The 24,422-nt window shown below is 47.5% G+C and overlaps 1 protein-coding gene across 4 annotated transcripts in view; it reads right to left on the reverse strand.

The window, feature by feature from the left end:
- Window positions 1–360: 360 nt before the first annotated feature.
- Window positions 361–24,422, reverse strand: part of Aagab (alpha and gamma adaptin binding protein) — a 36,758-nt gene continuing 12,696 nt past the window's right edge. The window contains exons 2-10 of one of the 4 annotated variants that reach the window (XM_021652533.2): window positions 23,686–23,876; window positions 23,481–23,577; window positions 23,132–23,221; window positions 21,053–21,136; window positions 7,390–7,472; window positions 6,026–6,122; window positions 3,319–3,423; window positions 2,843–2,892; window positions 361–2,250 (exon numbers count right to left, since the gene is read on the reverse strand). In XM_021652533.2, the coding sequence (XP_021508208.1) occupies window positions 2,173–2,250; window positions 2,843–2,892; window positions 3,319–3,423; window positions 6,026–6,122; window positions 7,390–7,472; window positions 21,053–21,136; window positions 23,132–23,221; window positions 23,481–23,577; window positions 23,686–23,876 (875 nt within the window). In that variant the 3' untranslated portion in view covers window positions 361–2,172. The other 3 variants (XM_021652528.2, XM_021652527.2, XM_021652526.2) reach the window with 3 other exon arrangements.

Raw genomic sequence — 24,422 nt, forward strand, 5'->3', positions numbered from 1 at the left:
CCTCGACACTCTGCCCCTCAGCACCCGCTCAGAGACGCTGAGCCACCAGTGGATGCCCCTCGACACTCCGCCCCTCAGCACCTGCTCAGCCACCAGTGGATGCCCCTCGACACTCCTCCCTCAGCACCCACTCAGAGACGCTGACCACCTCAGCACCTGCTCAGCGATGCTGAGCCACCAGTGGATGCCCCTTGACACTCCGCCCCTCAGCACCTGCGCAGTGGCACACATCACATATAGGCCAAGCGGACTCTACACCGCTACAGCTGACAACTCCTTCGGACTGTGTGTCCACTACAAAGGACACCAGGCTTTCCCCAACTTCTACTCCTCCCCCCCAAATAACAATACTCATTAGCAGACTTTATAAATAAATCATCTTTTAATTACCTGGCTTTGTCTAGTCAGCAAAATCAAGTCCACAGCCTTTTCTAGTCTATTTTGTCCTAATCACATGGCCTAATATAGTTTCTAAAATCTTCTACATTAAAAACAAACATGTTCTACCTTCCTGGCAACTCAGAGCCAACTTCCCTAATTTTCCTTAACCAGTAGCCAATGCACTCACCTCAAATTATCAGTCCCCCAATGGGGTAGTGGTAAACCCACGCTCAAAGACTGTAAGATCAGTGTGTGTTTGGGGAGGAGTGGCAGGACCCAGAGCAAACCACTACCCACTGTTCACTGGAATGCTACCATCGCCGAGATGATGCCTCCTCCCTGTGGTGGTTCTGGCCTGGGCATGCATCTGTTTTAGGTCCTACAAGTGGTACCCAGAGCAGATGAGTCTTGTTTCTGGTCATGACCTAAACCATGTTTCCCACTAAGTCAAGACCAGCTCTCAGCCTATGATGGGGACCTCTATCATGGGCCGCACCTGCTCAGAAACTGATGACCATGAACGAGGCTCGGGACCTGCCTCACAGAAGTGTCTATGAAGACAGAAGAAGGCCCTTTATACCTTTTTTTGCTCTACTTTCCTCTCTTCCTTTAAAACTTTGCTTTGTGCTCCCCTGGAGCAGACCCACTCAAATGAAACTCAGGAAGAAGGACAAAGTGTTTCCTTGGGGTGGGCCCTGGAGGGGTGCAGAGAGCAGAGCCCTGGGAATAAGTACAGTGATGGCTCAGGACCTGGCTGGTTGAGAGCTCACCTGTCCCCACTGCTTGGTGCTGGCGCTTTGACAGTGACCCCTGGCTTCCAAGCAGAAAGAAGGGGACACTTGCCTTGATTTCAGGGCATAAAGTGCGACAACCCAGCTCTGAAACCTCAAGTGGTCAGGGAGAGCACTCAGTCAAAAGAGCAAGGAGGCCGGTGTGTCAGCACAGTGCGCTCAGAGCCAACACAGATACTCCTTTGGCCCTAACTCATTGTCCAGCAGCTGGGGAGAGGGGGTTACCTTCCCACAGGAGGAAACTTTTGCCCCCCACTCTTTCTTTCTTTTTTGGTTTTTCTACTGGACTCACTTTGAAGACCAGGCTGGCCTCAAACTCACTGCCTGCCTCTGTCTCCCCAAATGCTTGCGCCACCACCCCAGGTGGCGCTGCCTCTGTTTCTTAGAGATGCAGACCTGACTTTTACTTCTTTGTGGCAGGAACTCAGACACTGACCTTAAAATGTCCATAAGGACCTGCTAAGAGACAAGCCCATGAGCCACCTACTCCCCCGATCCCTAGGCACACACCAGATCTCCAGCTGGCTCCTTTCTTCTCCACAACGTCCACATTAGGTCAGAGCTGCATTCTTGGTGGGGACCAGTGACAGGACACAGCGCACAGCGTGAGCTCCCGACCTGCAGCCAGCGTGACTGTTGGCAGTGGAGCCGAGAAGCAGGCCTCCTTATGAAGCCCGGCTGCCTCAGCCCTCGAGGCACTGGGCCCGCCGTGTGCTCTCCTGTAACATGGAACTCTGAGACTCATTCAACTTTGGCTCTCAAAACAAAGAATGGAGATCTGAATAACAGTCTCGATGCTGTTATTTCACTCCTCAGTCACTTATGCTACAGGAGCAAAGATTTCTCCCTAGCTCCTTTCTAAAAGATCAGTTAAGGGGACCCCAAAGTCCAGTCAGGTGGCCGGCATATGATGGCAATCTTGACAGAACAGACCCGGTTGAGAAGGAAAGCACTCTGGGCGCACAGTGCTGGCACTGGTGTCAGTCAGACCTGGAGGGAATTAGTGCTCCTCGTCAGAAGAAAGGCCTTCAATCTCATCTCGGTCTCCTCCTATTGCCATCCAGAAGGCTTTGGCCACCTATGGAGGGAAGCATGCGACAAGATTCAGCTCATCTCATGTGCCGCACCCACACTGACCAAGGTCTACAATTCTGTACTTCTGCCCTCCAGAAACACAGATCCAAACCCTGGGGCAGCCTTTGACCCAGACTTCTGCATTGGATGTGTGGTAAGCTTGCAGTCAGGGCTGCACATGGGCATGAAGGGTGGGGATATGCCCAGCTTACTGACAAAAGCAAACACACGAGCGTGCAGCCAGCCTCAATGTCCGGAAAGGAGCTGGGTAAATAAATGACACAGCTCATGGAATGGGATGTCACCAATCAGGTCAGTTTCCTGCCAAGAACATGTGTTGCTCTGGTAATAACAAAACAAAACAGCTAAGAGTTTTCCAGCCTCACAGGAAGGCAAGCACCCCGAGTCTTGGTGATAGCTCCATGTCACGTAACACACACTGAAGATAGCTCAGTTTGACTGTAGCAACCGTGCTCCTGTTGTACAAATAAACGTCCAGCTGGCTCTGTCTAGCGCAGCTCACGCTAAGGCCCCGTGGCGCCTCACACATACGAAAGACCTTTCGTCAATGACACATACCCGCTGCGTCTTCTTACCTTTTCTGCATGCAACTTTCTTTGCTCGTGAGGCAGCGTCGCGGCCTTGTCTAGGGGGAAAATATATCTTAAGAAATTTGCGTAATAGCACAGGAGGCTCTGGAGGCATGGGCGTGCTAACACTGGAAGGCGGTAGATGGGTTCCTCGAACATACACTCATGGTATAGTCATTACAGCTATTAGGAAGCTTTATCTCCCAAATTTTCCAGATGGGATGTGAGTGAGCTGGTGGAATGTGACAGATGCTGTGTTGATGAGACTCTGAAAGGAAGAGACGTACTTCAGAAGACGGGAGAGTAAGGGGAAGAGGACGGAGACATGAAGTTTCTCCCCAGGGAATTTTTACCAACAAAATGGTCCAATCTCTTAAGGAGCTAAATTTCTCAAGCCCAGAGCTCAGAATCGAATCTAGCCATTACCACATAAACTAGAAGAGCATCGACACCAGAGGATATGAGCAGGCTGAGATAATTACCTTTCATTTCCTTTAGCTTTGAAAAGAGTCTCTCAAAGTTCTCCAGATCTCCCCCTCCGGTGGTAAGACTGGCTAGCTCTTGAATATCCAGGTCTAACATAGGATCTGAAATCAGAGTTGGTCACACGTTACTTATACACGGCTAGGTACAGTCGGCACTAGCTCTCTGTGGCGCGCACAGGAACTGGCTGAGTACGGACACGTGCCAGCACACGGGTTGTGCCCAGGGCCCTACTGGGCTGCTGGAGGTCCTCTAGAGACGAGCATTCTTATTTCATCCTTGCAGCACTGGGATGGGGTACAGGGCCCCAGTCTTGCTCCAGCAACTTGCTCTGAAAGGCGCTCCACTATGCCACACACCAACAGGGACTGTACAATCCTGTCCCCATCCACTGTTCCAATGGCCACACCTAAGCCCATTAGGACAAGTATCACTGTCCACAAGTTATAGATGAAAAGCAGAACAACCCACGGTTAAAAATGAACTCACCTAAATGCCAGCTAGCTCTCCAGAGGTAGAACTGTTTGAAATGTTTTCTTAATATATTCTTAATACAAATCCTTCACCACTTCTACCTCAGCACATTACTTAAAAAATAAAAAGATTTACTTTAATTATGTGTATATAAATGTGTGTGTATGTATATATATGTATGTATGTATATGTATATATATGTGTGTGTGTATATATATCTCCCCTTTCTTTACAATCCTTTGCTGCCCATCCATTGCCTTTCCCTTACACACACACATATATATACATATACATATGTATATATGTATATATGTATATATACCCACATATATATTCACATGCACACACGCACACATGTATATGTCTACATACATGTCTACGAGTGAATATGTGACTGTTGATACAGGTGCCAGCAGAGGCCAGAGAGGGCTTTGGGTCCCCTGAAGCTGGAGTTAGGGTACTGACAATCAAGCCTGCATCCTCTGGATAAGTGGTACACTCTCTTAACCACTCACTCATCTCTCCAGCCCTTCCTTTACCACAGTGGTAGTGGCCTCCCCGACCATCCAGTGCCTGGGGCTCCTTGGATTCTTTCCATTGCTGAGAGCTGTGACAGCATTTGTGTGGGCTCCATGGTTTCCTAACGTTCTCCACCACCACTGTAGCAAACACACACAGTATTGAGAGTTTGCTTTATACATCTCTGTCCATCCATTGCCCGTTCCCTTACATCCTCCGCTCTGTCCATCCATTCCCTATTCCTTATGTCCACAGCTCTGTCCATCCATCCCCCTTCCCTTTCTGCTCTGTCCATGCCCCTCTGTTTGTCTCCCCATCCCTGTTTCCGGAGCACCGGGTCAAGCCGAGCCTGCACATGCTTGGTAAGCACCCTACCACCGAGCTACACGACAGCCACACCTTCCTCACAGCAGTACTTTAACCAGCAGAATGGACTTCTGCTTTACACAGCCCTGAGGGCGGACTGCTAACAGACCACGAGGGGGAATCACATGCTCGAGGCAGCATCACTGGCAGAGGTACAGCTGTGACTTGAACCCACATATGGTCCTCTAATGCCCATGGCCTTGACATCACAAATTCTATCTCTACACTTGGCCGTAAGCTCCTTGAAGACAAGGATGGCCATTTCTAATCCCTTTCACTCACCATACTGCCACACAATTTGTGTAAGTGCATATGGGGTCCTAAGCGTGTCCTGGTTTGGAGCACATCCAGCAGGGTGTTGATGTGCTGGGCCAAAGATGGAATTTCTGGTTCTCTGTGCGCAGAGATGTAACTGAGCCAGACACAGGGCCGAGTCGCTCTGTGCTGTGAAGAGTTTATATGGGGCACTCGAGACAGAGTATTTAAAATTTGGGAAAAGGAGAGCAATCTTGCACAGACATGCAGAAAGGAAACCAGGAGACGTGTGCTTGTGAGTGAAGAGAAGGCACGGCTTCAGCAGAGCCTGGTCCTGCAGGCCGCTCAGCCACCTGGACGATGGGAGTACAGAGGTCACGGCGGCCCTCACAGACAGCCATTTGCATGTCAGAAAGAGAACAAAGGCTAGAGGAGCTGAGCAAGCGGAGGACTAGAAATGGGTTTGGTGGACTGTGATATCCGGTAACAGAGGACATGGTGGGCAAAGAGAAGACCACCCGCTACTTTCTCTGTCCGGTGTTTCTCTACCTAATCTGTTTCTATGTGGAAACAGTCAAGAAAGGGTGCTCTGAAGAAGTCAGCACTGCACATGGCTCAAGGTGGCCCACAGACAAAGCAAGAACACCACTTTCCCACGGGACACCGTAGTTACTGTCCACTAAACTCCTTGGCTTCTGGCTTTTGAAGGACAGAGCAGGTACCAGTGTCTGGTTCCCTAAATTTTTCCAAGCTTCATGGCCACACATATCTTCTCTACAAACTCCACAATAAGCATGTAGGCATGAAAGAGCCTTTAGAGAGTGTGAGAGTGCTCACATGGTTACTGTAAACACCATGAGAAAGTTGCTGAAGGTGGAGCTGGCCACCATCTGGCTGTCTTAGCAAGAGGAGCTGAATCAAGATCCTGCTAAAAGAATGGAGGAGGAAAAGCCACTGTCTGTCCCTCCTCATGCCCTGTGGAGACGCCTTCCATTTTCTTCTCCATATTTAAAGCCATTCTCTCTCAGTGCTTTCCATCAGGGATCTATGGGAGTTCTGCTGTTGTCTCTGGGGAGCTCCCGAGGAACTTACCCACAATGCTGTCCACCTGTGCGCCAGCTGAGCCACATGCACCACTGCGATGGCTGGGAAGGGACTCTGGCCTCTCAGCTGCTGCCAACGGCACCTGCTGCTGGGGAAATATACGGAAGCAGCAATTTAACAGCAAGCTACTTCAGTCAAAAACCCAAGACGGTTTGTGCTTCCACCCCAGCTGGCTGTGGCGAAGCACTGACAGAACCTGAAGGCAGAAACAAACAGGAACAGAAAAGGCTGCAAAGCCACGGCCCAGCTCTACTTCCCTCAAGGCAAAACTGAGAAACCTTAGGACTTTGCTACAGGCTACTAACACTTGCTGCGTTTGCACCAGTTAAGATCCAGGCTATGGGCTGGGGAGATAGCTCTAGCTCCATCAGGAAAGTACATGTCACACAGGCATGCAGACTGGAATTTGGTCCCCAGCACCCACAAGGAAAGGCCAAAAGCGGTGCCCTGGGGAAGTGGAGACAAGAGGTTCTTTAGGGCTGGCTGGCCTACTGGTGAGCTCTGGGGTTAGAGAGAATCCCTAACTCAAAGAAAGGTGGTTGTTGTCCCTCAGGATGACCCGAGGGTGTCCTCCGTGTCCCCCCACACCTGCATATACATGAACACACACACACACACACACACACACACACACACACGCACGCACGCACGCACGCACATACACATGACTGACGTCACTAACACAAACAGCTCAGTGGCTGGGAAGACAGTGTGGCGTGGCACCTGGGTCTGGCAGGCTGACCAAGTGAACTCAGAACGGAGCTGCTGAGGACACAGGGCCTGCCAACCCACTCAGCCAACGTGGAATCTTGGTAAACAAGTACTGAGGAAAGTCATTTTATTTTCTATATAAATATCTGCAAGCAAGATTTTACAGGCTGGAGAGATGGAGAGTGGTGAAGAGCACTAACTGTTCTTCCAAAGGACCCAGGTTCAGCTCCCAGCACCCTCATGGCAGCTTACAACGGTCAATTCCAGGGGATCTGATACCTTCACACCAATGCACATAAAAGAAAAAAAAAAAAAAAGCTGCAGCATGGTGGTGCACATCTGCCTTAAAAAAAAGGTGTTGCTAGGCAAGGAAATCCGTGCATCTTTAAGAAGCGCCCTAGCAAACAAAAACAAATAAAGAACAGCTACAAAACTACAGGATATCCTTGACTGCAAAGCCAAGGAGCCGGACAAGCATTCCCTCAACAAGAGTCAGGCACAATCAGGCACTTTAGATTCCCTTTCAACTGCTGAATTCGCCAATGCCTCTTAATGGAAAAGAAAGAAATGAAGAACGTAAAGATCCATAATGACAAGGATATTAAAGTCAAGGAGGAGAAAAGAGCTGGAAAATTCTTTACCTCAGAGTGACAGCTCTCTGCTGCTCCGAGGCTGCGGCTTGCTCCCGCCAGCGAGGTGAGGAGGCTGAGGCCCTGGCTCCTGTCTGGAGAGGAAACACGGGTGCTGTTGCTCACAACTAAAGTGACAAGCAACAGCTTTGTCCTCAAAACCCCACCTCTAACTGTGCGGGTAAGCGATTTGAGATCTGCAATGTCCCCCCAAGGCCTGTGTGCGTAAGACACTACCAGGAGGTGACGGGGCAGACTGGGAGGAGCTAAGCCCACTGGGCCATTTGCTTAAAGGGGACTCTGGGATGTGGGCCTCCTCTCTTTTTGCTTCCTGGCCACCACATGGTGAATGGTCATCTCCATCATACACACACCATGATGTACTGCAGTGTAACAGTCCACAGTAATAAGGCTGATCAACCACAGATTGAGAGCCTGAGCCTTGTAAGTTGGTCTCCTCAGGCATTTTGTAACAGTGGCACAAGGTGACCAAGGCACACTCTCTCAATTCTCAGTGATTGTTTAAACAACAGAAGATTGGTCACAGTGAAAACCAGAAGGCTGCTGCACACAAATGCCATTCCATGGCTCCACTTGTGAGTTACGACACCAGTGTTTCAGTAGTTGCTGTTGGTAAAAAGTCCCGAATATTTTACAGGTCAGCCTGAAATAAAATGTATAAAATGGAGCACGGCGTTTTAAAACACAGTCATCATCCTGCCTCCGAGAAGACACCCACACCCGAGGTTCCCCTGGCGTTTGTGTCACAGGGAGGACAGCTCTGCGGCAGATCTGGAAAAGATCGAAGACTCACCCAGAACACACACTAAAACTAGCTCAAGATTCAAGGCTCAGCCAATTGCCATGCTGGGGCCGACTCCCACGCAGCTCAACTCTCAGCAAGCGCTCCAGCCAGCAGAGTCAGGATCAGACAGAGGACTAAGGTTCCCGCAGCCTGCAGCCCTGGAAGGGGCATCCCTCTAAGGGGTTCAGAAGAAAGGACAGGCTCACCGGGCGGCAGACAGCTCTCTCTCTGAGCTGCGGATAGGCAGGACTCAGGGACCTCAGCTGTCCTGAGCACTTACATGCTGGCTGACTGGAACTGAAAGCACACTCTACACAGCAAACACAAGTGAGTGCCCTCCCGCCTCCTACTGGAAATAACTTGGACTTTGGGTCATTTTCAAGTGTAATTCAGAAGTCTTTCAAACCCCAACACAACAGCCTGGCATTCCCCAAACTTGGCAGGCTGCCACTCATGGAGGGACATACCACCTCAGTGCATCTTAGACCATCTTAGAAGGGTATCTCCCTTCTTATGATGGTGGCTCCCTGTGAGGAGCTAGGCAAAGACAGACATGACCCTACAACACACTATAAACATTTGGGCACCTTTGTTTTATTTTTTTTGTTTTTTCTATGTCCATCCATTTTTAAAGTTTTCATTATTTTATGCCATGTATATTAAGCCACAATTTTAAAACCAGCAGAATAATGTTTAATGCTCTGATGCTAACAGATAAAATTGTGAGAAAAAAAAAGAGTAGACCGAGCTTCTACTGAAACCCTTGCTCTCACTCATGGCTCCACAGCCTGAGGGACCTTAGACAAACCACCTCGCAGTGCCTCCTCCCGCTGGTCTGTGAGGCCAACGGTCACTGAGTGCCGGAAGTCCCTGCTTCAGAGCCTGTGGCGGGAGAAGAGGCCTCGGCCTTCTCTCCTTGGAATTAGCTGTGCTTGAGTACTTTCTTTCCTCCCTTTTTTGCTTAATAGATGATATATATATTTACAATCCCTGAATTTCAAAGCCTTACAGAATTCACGATGAGCCATGGGTTTAGCTAGGCTGGAGGACGCTGGTCTCAGGGCTTTCTGATAACAACGAAGGATTCAGCCAGCTCATCAGAGAGCTCATTATGTGCCCAGCTTACATCCTAAGGAAGTCAGGGACACACACATTTATACAACTGAGAAAAGAATCCACTTTTGTTTACGCAAAGCAGACTGCCTGCGTGGGGTGCTGCTCAAAGGCTTGGCTGGTATTTTATACACTGGTTCTTCTGCTCTATGATCCTCACAGTTCTGCCCACGTGCACCCACTGCATGCCATTCTCATGGAAAAGGAGCACATAAATATCTCTTACTTGCTAGTAACTATCCCCCAGCCTCCCAGCTTCCGGCGTGGAAATGCTACTCCCACTGAAAAGGGCCTTTCCCTTCAGCTGAGCCAGTTCTAGCACCTATAGCTTTCCTGACAGCACACAACTTACTTCAGCACGTGGGAAGAACAAGCTTTGTGAAAAACAAATTAGTCAGGAAGCATAAAAACGGCAGTCCCTCTTACCAGTAAGGACCCAGGCACACCAGAGCTTACAACTACAGCTGGACCCAAATCCTCTTCTTACTGTTTCTCCCCCAAAACAAGTTAGGCAGTCCTCACTCAGAAACCTGAAATGCTCCAAGATCCTCAACTTTGTGAGCACCACCATGACGCCGCCATGGGAACTCTACACCACCAAAACACAGGTGCATTCCAACACTGTTCCAGATTACCTTCAGGATGCATGCAGAGATGTGGAGAGGACTTGAACAAACAGCACATCTGTCCTGTACACATACGTGCCAGTATTCCAAAATGTACAAAGTCTCAAAACCGGAGGAAGTTGGTCCTAAGCATTTGGGTTGGAGACACTCAGCCCACATACACATATTTATGATTGGTTTAATTTATAAGTTAGACACAGTTAAGACAATTAACTACAAAAAAATGAGTATTTTCAAGAATACTGTAATAAAAGTTTTCTAACTGGCTGGAGAGATGGCAGCAGTTAAGAGTACTGGCTACTCTTGCAAAGGCGTGCAGCAGGTATCCAGCAACCACACGGAGACTCCCAACCCCTGTAACTCCAGCTTCAGGGGTCTGGCATTCTCTCTGGCTCTGTGGGCACTGGATATACACACACACATACACTAAGGCCCAAACACATACACATAAACACATTAATCAAATGCACCTTAAAAAAGAGTTCTGTGGGAATAGTTTTTCTCTCTCCAAACATTTCCATGTACTGAACTCACTCCTCTTATGACAGTGTGAAAAGATACTCTAGGAATTTCTGGATGGCTTCTCTTCAGTTCATCCCAGTTTCCTAGACAACCGGCACCACTAGCACTTGCATCTGAAGTCACTATTAACCAAGTAAGAATCATTGTTACACAGGCATTGAAATACCTCAGCAGTCAACTGACAGTCAGGATGGCCCCTGGGTGATGCTGGGCAGGTGGTAATGTGTGAGATGGGCTGCTCAAAAGGACAACCCACCTCCTTGGGCAGGATGGTACAATATGCCACTCTGTCACTCAGGAAAGCACAAATTGAAAACAGGAGTCATTTTATTTCTAAGACTTCTGGGGTACTGTTTGTTGATGACAGGTAACCAATACCACAGGTAAAGAGGAACCACTCTGTTATTAAATTCAACCCCAAACATCCAGTCAACGACAGCTGGAAGATGACAGTGCCATGAAAAAGAAAACCCAGCAGTGCTTGCTATTAGCAAGATTCTTCAAACACTAAGAATCTCCTTGGCCACATCCCAAACCAACACGACTGTGTTCACTTTTCAGTTTTTACTTCTGGAAAGCAGCAGCTATCAGGTATCACTTGAGGAAGCTCTGTACTCTCTATTTTAAGGTGTTTTTGTTATTTTTGCATCCTTTTCCACGCTACAAAAACCTTCCTTTTAAGGAACCTGGTCTTCTCCACTCATATAGTAAGTGATAACCAGGGCCAGACTCTAACCACAGCCCAGGCACTCCTAAATTCATAGAGAAATTGCACTCATATTTTAGTGATAATCTTAGGTCATGCAATGCCATCTAGGTTATACAACCTTTAAGAAAGGTGACAAATGCTGTTACCAGTACCAGGAAAAAAGAATCTATGTTATTATTGCATATTCCACTTCCTTCTGGTGAGTTAAAAACCAAAACCAAAACATGGGAGGTTAGAGAGATGGTTCACTGGTCAAGAGCACTGGTTGTTCTTCTAGAGGACCACGGTTTAATTCAGAACCATATATAACTCCAGTCCCAGGCGATCTGATGCCCTCTTCGACCTCTGTGGGCCCTGTATCCACATGGTGCACAGACATTCATGAAGGCAAAACAACTATGCACATTAAAAACAACAACACACACTAAAAAAACAAAAACAAACAAAAAACAACACACACACACACACACACATACACAGAGCCCATAAAACCAAACCCTTATTTATTTATTCCCACTTAATCACTGCTTGAAGTCTTGAATACATTGTTAAAGCAACACTTAGGCTCACTTAGATTCAGCACTCCACAAGGTTCTACCTGTGCTACAGATTCAGGAAAATGTACCTCTGCTCTCTGCTGGAGACACAGAGGAGCTGCTCATGAGTCAGGAGCCACTCCTATGAGAAAGCAGTAAGATCATGCCTTTCTCCCTCTCCTTCTAAACAGCATGTTCACTGAGAGAATGAAGTGCCACAAAGGAAATGCAGCAGCATGGATGCCGGTGAGTGCTGGGATGGACGTCCTCCTCCTCCTGCACACGGCCTGAAGAGTGAACTGAACTTGAGAGTGAGCACTGTCTCTCCCAAAGCCATGAAGAAGTGCTCTGTACTCGCTGCCACAAAGGCCCTGCTGAGTCCTATCTCCACAGCCCGGAGCACATGCCTGGAAAATCCCCAAAGGGGTGCTGGCAATAAAGAACAGCACTGAGACCCAAATGTGAGGAATGACAGCAGTGAGGACTGAAGAGATGGCACGCTTACGTGGTTTGTAACCAGCTCTGGAGACAACTGCAGCAGGAGACAGGTGGTCAGAACAGGTGCCCTGTGGAGGAGAGTTTCTACTACTGCTTTGTGTGTGGGCGCTCCTGCAGCCGCACCGGGAAGGCCCACCGCTTCCTCCTGTCTTCACTCATTTCCCACAATCCTCTCCTCCTCTTACAATACAATCCTTTCATCCATTATGCTTTTATACCCATGGAATAGCCAATGACATTCATAGGTAGGGAACAGTCTGAGTGCTCAGGCCGTATCTTGGCTTCCTCAATTTTGTTTTAAAGTTGGACTCCAGCTCAGCTTCATGGGATTTAATGACATCCATTTTAGTGGATGTTGCCCCTGAAACTGGACACTGGAATCCAGAGACACAATGACAGGTTCCTAAAGTGATACAGGTATGTGTGTATATATATTAGACACACACACACACACACACAGACAGACTGACTACAACCCTCTTTGTTGACCATTCTTCCTCTCAATAATTTGATACTTTATTTTTCTGTGACATTAAATCCAAATTTTTATTTAATCATCATTTTTCACTTCTTTAAAATGTATACAGAGGGCCTGGAGAGACGGCTCAGAGGTTAAGAGCACTGGCTGTTCTTCCAGAGGTCCTGAGTTCAATTCCCAGCAACCACATGGTGACTCCCAACCATCTATAGTGAGATCTGGCGCCCTCTCCTGGTGTGCAGGTGTACATGCAAACACAACCTTGTATGCATAATAAATAATAAACCTTAAAACAAACAAAAAATGTATACAGAGCTGAATGTGGTGATGTATGTCTCCAATCCCAGTACTTGAGAGACAGAGGCAAAAGCATCAAGTTCAAGGCTAGCCTGAGCTACATTGATGATACTACTACTACTAGTTTAAAAGTAAAAGACCTATGCTCTTTACTTTCTTGGGTGAACACTTCAGCAGCTATAAAAAATGAGACCTTGTAGTGCAGGCACACATTCCTTTTTTTCGGCTTTATCCATCTGTTACAAAGGCCAGCCTGACTTGGAATCGGGAACTTCTGCCATGGAATCATTTCCTTAGGACATGTGGGGACAAAAGATGATCACCTAGGTGATACTTTAATAGCTATTCAATTCCCGTCATTTGCAGCAGGGAATGGAAGTCCGCTGTACAGAAGAGCTGCTTCTACCCACTACTCGAAGTCCCGCTGCCCTCTGCCCACGGGGGCGGAGTCGCAACTCTCTAGCACCTGTTTAGTCTACCAGTTCCTTTCCTGGTTCCACATGGTGCTTCACCTACCACGGTGTTACCCGAGCTAACACCCAAAGGCCACCAGTACAGAAAAAGCCCTCCACAGAACTTGCCTGTGTCCAGCTTATGAAGCAGGAACACCGCACAACATAAAATCGACACCTAGCAGAGATGCTCTGTGCACTCTCAGAGAGCGCAAACCAGAACACGATGTACCAGACTCTACCTGCTCTTACAGGTACTGTCCACGTTCAAGGCACCGCCTCAAGTAAAGGACTTTGCAACGTGGCTTTCGGACGCACCAAACAAAAGACACCTATCAGGAGACTCACAGTGAGGGGGCTTAAAACTTCTGTCGTTTATCATGAGGTGGTGACCCACAGTCTCTATTTTCAGGACAGTCATTAAAAAAGGACCTTACCAAACTATAAATATCAGACCCAACAGGCTGCTTTTCAAGCCATAGACCAGGCCTGGTGGGAGCTGAGATTTCATCTACATTCTTTCCTTGAGTTGCAGCCTGAACTCAGATTGAGGAAACTTTAGGCATAACAGCAAAGGAAGGGGTGAGCTAACTGAAGAGGTCAGATCGCCCCAAAGTCCCTACAATGGTAAGTGTCTTGCCCACACCATTCCCTTGACCGTGCCGAGTGGAAACTATGGCTTCATGATGCCAGGGTGTCTAGGGGACTTCCTGTGGAGGGAGCTTAGAATACAAACCTCGAACTCGGTGCTTTTAGCCATTTTCATGGCAGCCCCCGCCACCAGGGGTATTTCAGGCATTCTTTTCTCCCGAGTGCAACTCAATGCTACAGAGGACGCGGCCTGTTTGGGTGCTGTGTGGAGCTGTACCTTAGAGAAAGGAAAGATTTCTTTTTGTCTCCCAAGCATCCCTTTTAGAGCAGTAATGTGATCACTGTGAGTGCTGCATCTGCTGAAACAGGACACTGACAGAGCCAAGAGGAGAAAGCCCAGGGTAAGTCAGCACAAGTCATGCCTCCCGGGAAGATCTGCACAACTTTCCATACGACCATATACTGCACAACATGAAAGGATTTAAAAACAATAAACAAAGCAACCCAAACCTCAGATGTAGTCATTCCCTCCAGTAGTCTCATGGAAATCCAGCTCACAACAGCTCACCTAGGCGAGACAACTTGGCTCTGCCACTGGTTCCCACGCAGCCAGGACCACTCCTTAACCTCTGTGCTCAGCTCTCCAGTGGGTCAATAACCCCGAACAAGCAACCACAGCCCGAGGGAAACGACACTCCTGCTCAGGATACCAATGGTCCTGTCCCACCCTAGCTAATTCCCTTTGTGTATGGACAAGTTGTCTCCCCATGCCATTTCCTGTAAAAGAAGCCATACAATGCATACATGGAGATTCTAATGCCTTGCTCTGGCTAACTCACACACAAATATGTCAAAGAAAGCAATGTTCCTTACAGCCTATAAAAAACACAAGGACAGTTACTGAGGAGACAGCTCAGCAGGGTCCTTGCCACAAAAGTACAAGGACCCGAGTTCAGTGCCCAATAAAGTGCAGGTAGGCATGGTGATCTACCTGTAAGCTCAGCATGTAGGAGACAGAGACAGGGACACCCTGAGAGAGCTGGCTAACCAAAGCAGTCAAAACGGTATGCTCCAGGTCAAGTGAGAGACAATGCCCCAAAATATAAAGTAGAGAGTAACCAAAGAGAACACTGAAATCAACCTTGGCCTCTACAAGCACACACATGTACATCAGCCCAATCTGGGAATACATACACACACGAAGCAAAAGAACCCAACAAAAAACATACAAGGTCATTACACTTTGTCTTTTAACATGCCACTGAGTGCACTTTGCTTTCTTCCTAAGCATCGTTCTCTCAACCTTGGGCTTAACCTCTACATTAGCCTATAATAAACTACATGCTTACTCACACATGTGCACACATGCACACAAAATTTAATGAGACAACCCAGCCATTGATGTATATATTTTGTGTGTGTGTGTGTGTGTGTGTGTGTGTGTGCGCGCGCGCACGCAATGCAATCTCTTCTCGTTTGGTTTTTCTACAGTGGGTTAAACAGTCCCATTCTTCCCATCTCTTTCATCTCCCAGTCACTCTGAGTCAAATCTTGCCCGGTTCTCTGAGGCAGGACCTCATTACATCGTCAGGCTGACCTTCTGCCTCAGTGCTGGGCTTACAGGAGTGGGCCACCACCCCTGGCACCCCATTTCTGTAAGGTTCTTTACCTCTCAAGAAGACTAGGAAGGAGAGGGTCAGATGAAAGCTGGTGCTGGGGTAGAAGCATGGGGGCACATGTCATGGACAGAGAAGACCGTTTTAGCACTGTTTTCAGAATTACAGCACAGAGAAAGGAACAGCCTTTCTTAGAGGAGCAGTGTAAAAAGACACTCTACCTGCTGGGGCCTTTGATTTCTTTATGCAATTAACTGCTCATGGGATGGTGTCACACAGCTTTGAGCTGTTACTTAAAGCATTCAATCACAAAAGGGCGATCGTCTGGCAAGGACACCGTGATGCCATTCCTGCATTCCTGCGCTATTTAACAGGCAAACCGAGAAGCTCCGGAGAATTTCCTGTCCAGGGCGGTGGGGAAGGGGAGGAGGAGGGAAGAGAGAGAGAGGGAAGGAGGGAGGGAAGAGAGAGAGAGGCACACCTGACCCACCACTCAATAACTGCGCTTAAGTTAAGGGGTTCTCAAAAACCCCTTTGGAGGTGAGTAGAGCACCTGATTCCTCTGCCCCTGCTGGGCCTCCACTAAGACTCACTCACTCACTCAGGTATGCCTGAAATTGCCTTTCCCTCATCTGGAAGACTGTGGTGTTTTCCTGGTTTCTCCATCACTGTCACACGGCAGCCAGAGTCCTCTCTCGGTTAAACCACGCCATCATCTCTGCTAGTCAAAGCCTTGCAACGGCCCTTAGCTCTACCTGAGTAGATGCCAAAATTATCAAGTTTGCCTGCAGAGCCCTAAATCCATCCCTTCTGCCATCATCACAGAGCACCTAGCTCTCCTTCGAATCACAGGCTGTGCTCTCATCTTACTACATGCTCTGTCAGGCTGCTCTTCTCCCAGGTCCAAACCTCTATCCATCAAGGTACCTAGCCTGACTATCCTGTTATACTGCAATCTACCCCAAACCTCAACCCCTCCCCCCCCCCGGTCTACTTTCCCCCTGCCTACCGTCTTCTAGCACCCTACATATCTCCCTAATCTCCTGCTGCCTGTTCAGCACTATGTATGAAGTACACGGCCCCCAACATAGTGTGTGCTCAGCAAACAGCGCCTGAATGAACTTCAAATGAGAACCTCAACTCTACATCATGGAGAGACCAGAGACTAGCAGACTACAACTCAAACGGCCAAGAGCACAGGGTCTGAAGAACACTCTTAGAAAGATGGCAGATACCAAGGAGCACAGGTGACCTTTGTGCTGGACTAACCACATAAGATCCAGGTATGGCGGCGGAAGGAGGGGCGTGCTCACTACCTTCACCTTTTCCTAAGGTGAACTGGTCCTGTCCTGTTTTTCTTCCTGTGGCTTTGCAAGTTAGGGTTCAGGAGTGTGAGAATGCAGGTCCTTGGCTACTGCAAAAAGCAGAGGCCAATGAAGCTTTCAAAATGCCCAACTCACTCTCCTCAATTAAGCACTCACACAAGTCAGAACTGGACGACTATTCTGTGCCAGCAATTCCCATCATGGCTACATATCTGAGTTCCTGTGGCTCTTAATACTGCAGCTGCTACCTCCCCACCACTTCCTTCCTTCCCAGTAGAAATGGTCTGGATGAGGCTCAGACAGCATAGGCTTCAAAAGCTCCCGATGTGCAGCCAGGACTGGAAGCCACTGATGAAGACCAACTTCATCCTACAGATCAAAAGTATAGCCCAACGCTGGCGAGACGGCTCAGTGGCTAAAAGCGCTTTGTTTCACTTATAGAGGATCCTGATCTTGGTTCCTGGAAGCTGAGTCAGGCAGCTCACAACTGCCTGTAACTCCAATTCCTGGGGATCCTTCTTCAGGACTCTGCAGGCACCTGCACACACATGCACCTTAACCCACATACATGTAATTAAGACTGGAAACTGTCACCTAGTTGTCAGGAGGACAAAGAGTATGGAGGAAACTTCCTTACAATTAGTAATTTATAAACATAATGAGTTAAATGCAGAGTTATAAATGGCATCTCTCAGCTAAAAGGCAGCAATGCCACTAATGTTCATCTTCCGGCAAGAGATTATGGCCATTATCCTACTTCATTTCACAGCATCACTGTGAGTTAGGCACTCTGTTGTTTCTTTGGATTTAACTGTCCTGGATGTCTCATCAAAGTACAGTGACACAAACACTGGGCACAGCGGTGGTGTGGTGGCTAACCCTGGTGTAACCTGCTAACCCTGGTGTAGCTTGTGCGTACTTTCTTAGATCTGACAACAGTTCACGGTATGGACTCACTACCGTTCTCTGTTTTTGTCTGTCTACGGGCTATTATGAAACACACTGCTATGAGCACTTATAATAATGTTTTGCAGGGACATATTTTCAGCTCTACTGAGTACACCTAAGAGTGCAGTAACAGGTATATGGTAACTTTAAGCAACTTTTTCATTACTGTTATTTTTTGAAAAGCTCAAATGTGCATATAATGTATTTCAGTCATACCTTTTCTCACCCCTTTCTACTATCGTTGAACCCATCTTTTTCCCAATAGGTTGCCCTCCTATTTTCATGGCTGATTTGGGGTTTTTAGGTTTTGTTGTTGTTGCTGTTTTTGTTTTTTTCCGTTTTTTTGTGGCTTCTTTTGTGACTCACGAAGTTTAATCAGGGCTGCATGCATGAGCACGGGAGGTTATTTCCTGGGCAACTTTAGCAGCAGTTACACCACAGAAGAAAATGGTTCCCCCTTCCTAACAACCATTAACTGCCAATATCTCCTAAGGTAGGTGGGGATTCATGATCCCCTCTCCCACCCCTGATGGACCACAGATGGGCCCTTTCTTATGCCTTACTTTAGACTTCCAGAAAGGCTACTGTGTGACTGGGTGAATGGTTAAAGTGCTGGCAGTGCAAACAGAAGGCCCTCATTTGTGTCCCATGTAACAAGCCAGGTGTGAAGGCAGGTGCTTGTCAGTACAGCCTAGTCAGCAAACCCTAGGTCCCAGTGAGAAACTGTCTCAAAACACAGGGTGATGGCTCCCAGGAACAACATCCAGGCTGACCCTTGGCCTCCTCATATATCTACACCCCCGAATATGCACCACACACATATACATCACAAAAAGAAAAAAGAGGAAGGGATGAAGGCAGTGGCTGCTGAGGAAGATGTAGCTTTCTGGCATTGACACTAGAAAGGCTGCAGGTTTTCATGGGGCAGAGGAGCAGGTAGCCCTGGAAGGACACAATGGCCCGCTGCACAGTCACACAGAGCTCTGTCTCCCTCGGGACAGGCGTGAGGCTCTGCAAGATGACCTACTTCCTAAGACCTGCACTTCCAAGCAAAATCTCTCACTTATTCTAGGAGGAAGTGGGTCATTCCGCTCCTAACACAGAACCAGGTCTCCTAACAGGAAAGCGCGTGCCAAAACTTTGTGTTTTAGCTAAAAGCACATCAGTGCCCAGGACTGTAGACAACAATGAAATAAAGATAAAGAGCCACGTAAATCCACAATGTACCTCCTTGCTTCATGCTTAAGAATACTGTTTCAATGTGTGTGGACACATTCCTTCTACGGACACGAGAGGCTGTAACTACAGTGGGTGGCTGCATTAGCTATAAATGTGAATTATAAGCCATCGTTACTTTAATGTATGAAATGGGGGTCAGAGTTTTCAAAAGATGATTAAAGCCAAAAAGCTTCACTGAATTTCTAGCTATTTCAAGGAATTTATAATAGGCAGTACTGAATAGAACTTTATTCTAAATTGATCTAGTTTATGGACCATATCTTAACTTAGTTTTACACTATATAGTCTAAAGCAATAGCTAGCTATGACAAATGCTCAACAGAGAAGTGATGAAGGAATGAATGAATGTGTGAATGAATGGGAAGGACTCATCAGACATATTAGATTCTCCCTAACATAAAGTGGGGAGGATGAAGGAGAAAGGAAGAGAAAGAAGGGGATTTCCTTCTTGCACAAGAAGGGGTTTTGCCAAACACCAAGGGGAAATGAGAGGTCAGGGCCTGCCCACAACAGGGAGGAAGCACTCTGCCCCTGCCAAGCTTGCCACCCCCTTGCCCTTTGTCCCTGGAAGGGCTAGACTGCAGGCCACGGCTTTCCTCACTCCGCTCTGCAGTGGTGCACCTAACGCAGAGCGCTTGTTAAACAGTGCACGCCAGACTGAGCTGCAGTCCCCAAATCTCAACGCTGAGTCTTAACCTGTACTATATAGAGCAAAGTGCACCTCTATTTAAAATATGGACATTAATATGCCGCAATGCCATACGATGGGCCCCAACTTAATATCACTGCTGCCAAATAAAAGAGGCGTTATGAACAAAGACATGAGTACAGGGAGAAGACATGGGAAGATTGAAGTAATGGTGTCAGAGCCAAGGGACTGCAGAAGCCAGAACCAAGGCTGGGTCAATCCTTCTCCAGCATCTTTGGAGGGAGGTGGCTCTGGCACCTCAAAGTAGGACTTCTGACCTTTTTCTAAAACAGCGAGGCAATAAATTCCCACTGTCCTAAGCTATCTAGTCTATGAGCTTGTTCCCAAAGTCTGAGCGAGCTAACGCAGGCTCCAAAACCCAGTTTCAGCCAACTACATGTCAGAGGCAGCCTTCTACCACACAGCCGCCACCATCACATCCCCAGGCCCCAACAGTCACCCTCAGGCTGCTGCAAAAGCTCAGGCTCCCTGACCTCAGACTCCATTTCTGCCTCCTACAACGCACCGTAATGTGAACCCTGTGGAGCTCTGACCTCCAGGGCCTCATCACCTGCCTCAGGAGAAAGCCCACCTCTCCTGCCTAGCGTTCCGACATCTAAGGGAGCACCCACTGCTAGTTCAATCTCCTAGGAGCTTTATAACACAAATCCCTTGTTCTCGGAGCCATGCCTCCTCCAGCTAAGTATTCTCCCCTTTCTTTTTTTTTTTTTTTTTTTTTTGTATTCTCCCCTTTCAATCTTGACCATCCATAAGAATGGCTCAGGCGGGAACTCATGCTCTCCTGGAAGCTCTCTGTGTGTCAGCACCATCTGTGATTCTGTGCTCATCACACCACCTTGCTTGCCTACCTGGCATCTGAAAAGAACATTACAAACCCCACTTACATAAAAATCCCAGAAAGGGTAAAGACAGAGAGTACTACAAAGAATTTCAAAGCTAGGTTAGCAAGCTCTTTAATGATAAAAGTTCGTATCTTAAAATTTTAGGTCGTTCTTAAAGACAAAGACAACTGAGGCATACTGGAGCATTACATGCTTTCTGAGTTACCTACTCAACACACATTAAACACCCCAGCTTCTTACATCCGGGTCTTCCTTCAGCCGAAGACTTCAGAACTGGAACAAACATTTCATAGAGCCCCAATGGTTCCACACATCCCAGACAATTTACAGCACGCCACAGAGTGAAAACCACAACATCTAGTTACTCACCATTCTTCATCACAACATTGGACCAGACATTGGCATTCAGCGCTTGTACAATCCTTTTTACGCCCACAGATTCAGGGAAGTCATCTACCAGGGAAAGAAACACACAGATCTGTATCCGTCCCCAGATATGCCTGCACACTCATGTATACACCTGGACGTCCCTGAAGCCACACTTTAAAATAACTGGGTTTAATTATATTGTTTATTTAGCTGTTGCTTCATGATGTGCTGTGTACGGAAATAAATGAAGCAAATACAGAGCTCAGGGCTCTTGATAAGAACAGCCAGGTCTTTAATCCCAGGACTTGGTGAGGCAGAGGCAGACAAATCACTGAGTTCGAGGCTAGTCAGGTCTACACAGCAAGTCCAAAACAGCCAAGGCTACACAGAGAAACCCTGTCATGAAAAAAACAAAACCAAAACACCAACCAACCAACCAAACACCAGCCATGATAGAAGAGAGTTGTGTGATCAAGCTGTCACCATTGCATCACCGTGGAATCCACTCACAATTTCCAGGAAATGTGAGTTCTCATTAAACAACCACAGCATTGCACTAAAGACACTAATCTTGGGGTTGGAGAGATGGTTCAGTGGTTAAGAGTCCTGCTAGTCTTCCAGAGGATTAATTCTCAAACCCAGGTTAGGCGACTCACACCGCCTAGAACTCCAGCCCAGGGGAGTTACAATGACCCCACACGCCCTTGCACTCTCATGCCCGTGCACACTTAAAAACAATAAATCTTAAAAAAATAACAAAAACACTAATCTTGGCTCTCTATACAGAATGAGTTTCCAAGAGCTGTCAAGATGGCTCAGTAGGTAAGGGCACTCGAGGTACAAACCTGTTGACCTGGGTGTGACCCCTGGGAGGAGAACCCGTGTGTATGCTACAACATAACTCTGTGTTCAAGTCCAGCACCTTTCCCACTTCTTCCCCATGCACAGTGTGACACTTAAAGCTCTCTGCACCTCCCACAGGGACATCCCAGCTCTAGAACCACATAGCACCATACCCCTTTCCGCTCTGGAGGACATTCCATCTGGGCAACTGGATTATCTGTTAATATAGCTTATGGCTCACTTTTACAAGATTCAAGTCTGCTTCAGCTGAGCTGACCTCATGAGGGCATACATGGGAAGATAAAAGGACTGCAAAGATGGCTCAGTGGTTAAGGCACTGGCTGCTCTTACAGAGGGCCCAGGTTCAGCTCCCAGTACCCACCTCCGGTGCCTCCCAACTGTGCAGAACTGCAGTTCCAGGAAAGACACCCCCTCCGGCCTTGGAGGTACCTACATACATGCATACGTATAGTCACACACTGACATATACACATGAAAATTTTAAAATAATTCTTTTCTTTTTTTAAAATATCCTGCCTCAGAGAAAAGATGGGCTAGAAAGATGGCTCAGCAGTTAAGAGCACTGGCTGCTCTTCCAAAGGACTGGCGTTCAATTGCCAGCATGGTGGTGTATAACCATCTGTAACCCCAGTTCCAGGGGATCTGACGCCCTCTTCTGGCCTCCTTAGGCACACATGTAGTACAAACATATATGCAGCCTAACATCGAAACACATACTATAAAAAAATGAATCTTACTAAAACAGAAAGAAAAGAAACTGAGGGTCCAGACGGCTGCAGAAGGCAGGCAATGCACAGCTGCCCTGGGGGAGGGGAGTGGGAGGCTGAGAGTTTATTTTTGGCCTGGGTTTCAATAGGTCTGGCCTGCCTCCTGATGCTCTGGGAATTCAGCCTTAGCTTACTATGAATTCAAAAAAAGGAACATAAACTCTACAAACACAGGTCTCACCATCCTTGACTGGCAGTGGAGAAAACAGGGAAATGACAATGACTTTCAACAGTGATTGCTTACTTTATCTATTTAAGTAAACACATGCATTTTTTTTAAGTTCTAAATGGGTAGTGAAATCCGTTGAGCAAACTATGACAAGTGCTTTTCAGACAGTTGGAGAAAACTAGTGTTTCTTATGCTCTTGCTGTGATCACCCTACCGTAGGTAGAAACATCTAATAGACCTCAAGCAAATGCCCTGCCTCCTCCAGACACCAGCACTCACCATCCTCCTCAGGAAGCTCCTCTGGGTTCAGCTCCACCAGCTCAAAGCCATGTTTGATGCACCACTCTTGAGCCTTTTGTCGGTTTATCCCTAACACAGCACACAAAAGAATGTAAGTAAAGATAACGTAAAACACGAATGCCCATCAACACTGTCCACCGTGTTGGCCTCAGTGCTTTTCCCCCAAGTGTCAATGTCCTTCTAAAGGCATCTAAAACAAAGCTACACAAACATGAATGCTCTCAGCCTCAAAGCATGCTGGAAATGATGTGACTGTTGTAGGATGCCCAGAAAGGAGCGTGATGAGCTGATGTCTTCATGGAGTAGTGAATCTGTAGGAGGGCCTTACCATCTTCACACACTCTGTCGCAGACTAGGATCATCACCTCAGGTAACCATGCTTCTACCAGAGGAAGCCATGAGGAGACACTGTCAAGACCCGATTTCTACAGGGGCAGGAACACACAAAAAAGAAGAGACACATTGCAGGTCTCAGAGGACACAGCAGAGAACCAGAAAATGTACTGAAGACCTAACAGCAAACAAAAGCTTACCTGCGTGCTGTCAAAATACAGCACAAACGCCTGGACGGCCTCTGCGATCTCAGCAGTGACCAGGAGCTTGCTGGGCACCACACACAGGTTCACCTCTGCCGAATAGTACTTGTTGTCGATGGTCCAGGGGTAAAACCGCACAGCGTTGCTGGAAGCTGCTTCCACAGCAACATCTTCTGTGCCCAGGATATCTACATCAACAACACCGTATCACCATGGAAGGCACGAAGCCAACACACACTGGTCAATAACGAGATTAGCCCAGAGCCTCAACTGCTTCCCTTTATACAGCGAGTCTAAAGAAACCTGACTTAGTAGATTTGCTTTTCTAGTCATTACAAAAGCAGTGGTGACATTATTTAGGTCACTGTCTTTTTTCTTTCTTTTGCAATTTTGGGGATTGAACCTAGGACCTTCCAGTACTTGTCAAATGCTGGACCACTGGGCCATATTCTTTTTCAGAGCACACAATTCATTAGCTCTAGATTAGACAGCAATGGGGGGGGACACCTCAATAAATACCCAGGAAACAGCAAAGAGAAGAGGAAGGATGAGGGCATATTAATTTTATTATGTAAGTCCTCCATGGGCGGCCGCGGGAGCCCCTAACTACTCAGCACTCTCTGCTAAGAGGACGAGTGGGTTAAGGCTGGGCCATTAATAAAATGGAGCTGCATATATTCCTTGGGCTGAGCGCTTAGACGTTAATTCAGTTAATGAAACAAAGTAATAGATAC

The sequence above is a fragment of the Meriones unguiculatus genome, chromosome 6, assembly GCF_030254825.1.
Source record: "Meriones unguiculatus strain TT.TT164.6M chromosome 6, Bangor_MerUng_6.1, whole genome shotgun sequence".
NCBI classification, from domain to species: Eukaryota; Metazoa; Chordata; class Mammalia; order Rodentia; family Muridae; genus Meriones; species Meriones unguiculatus.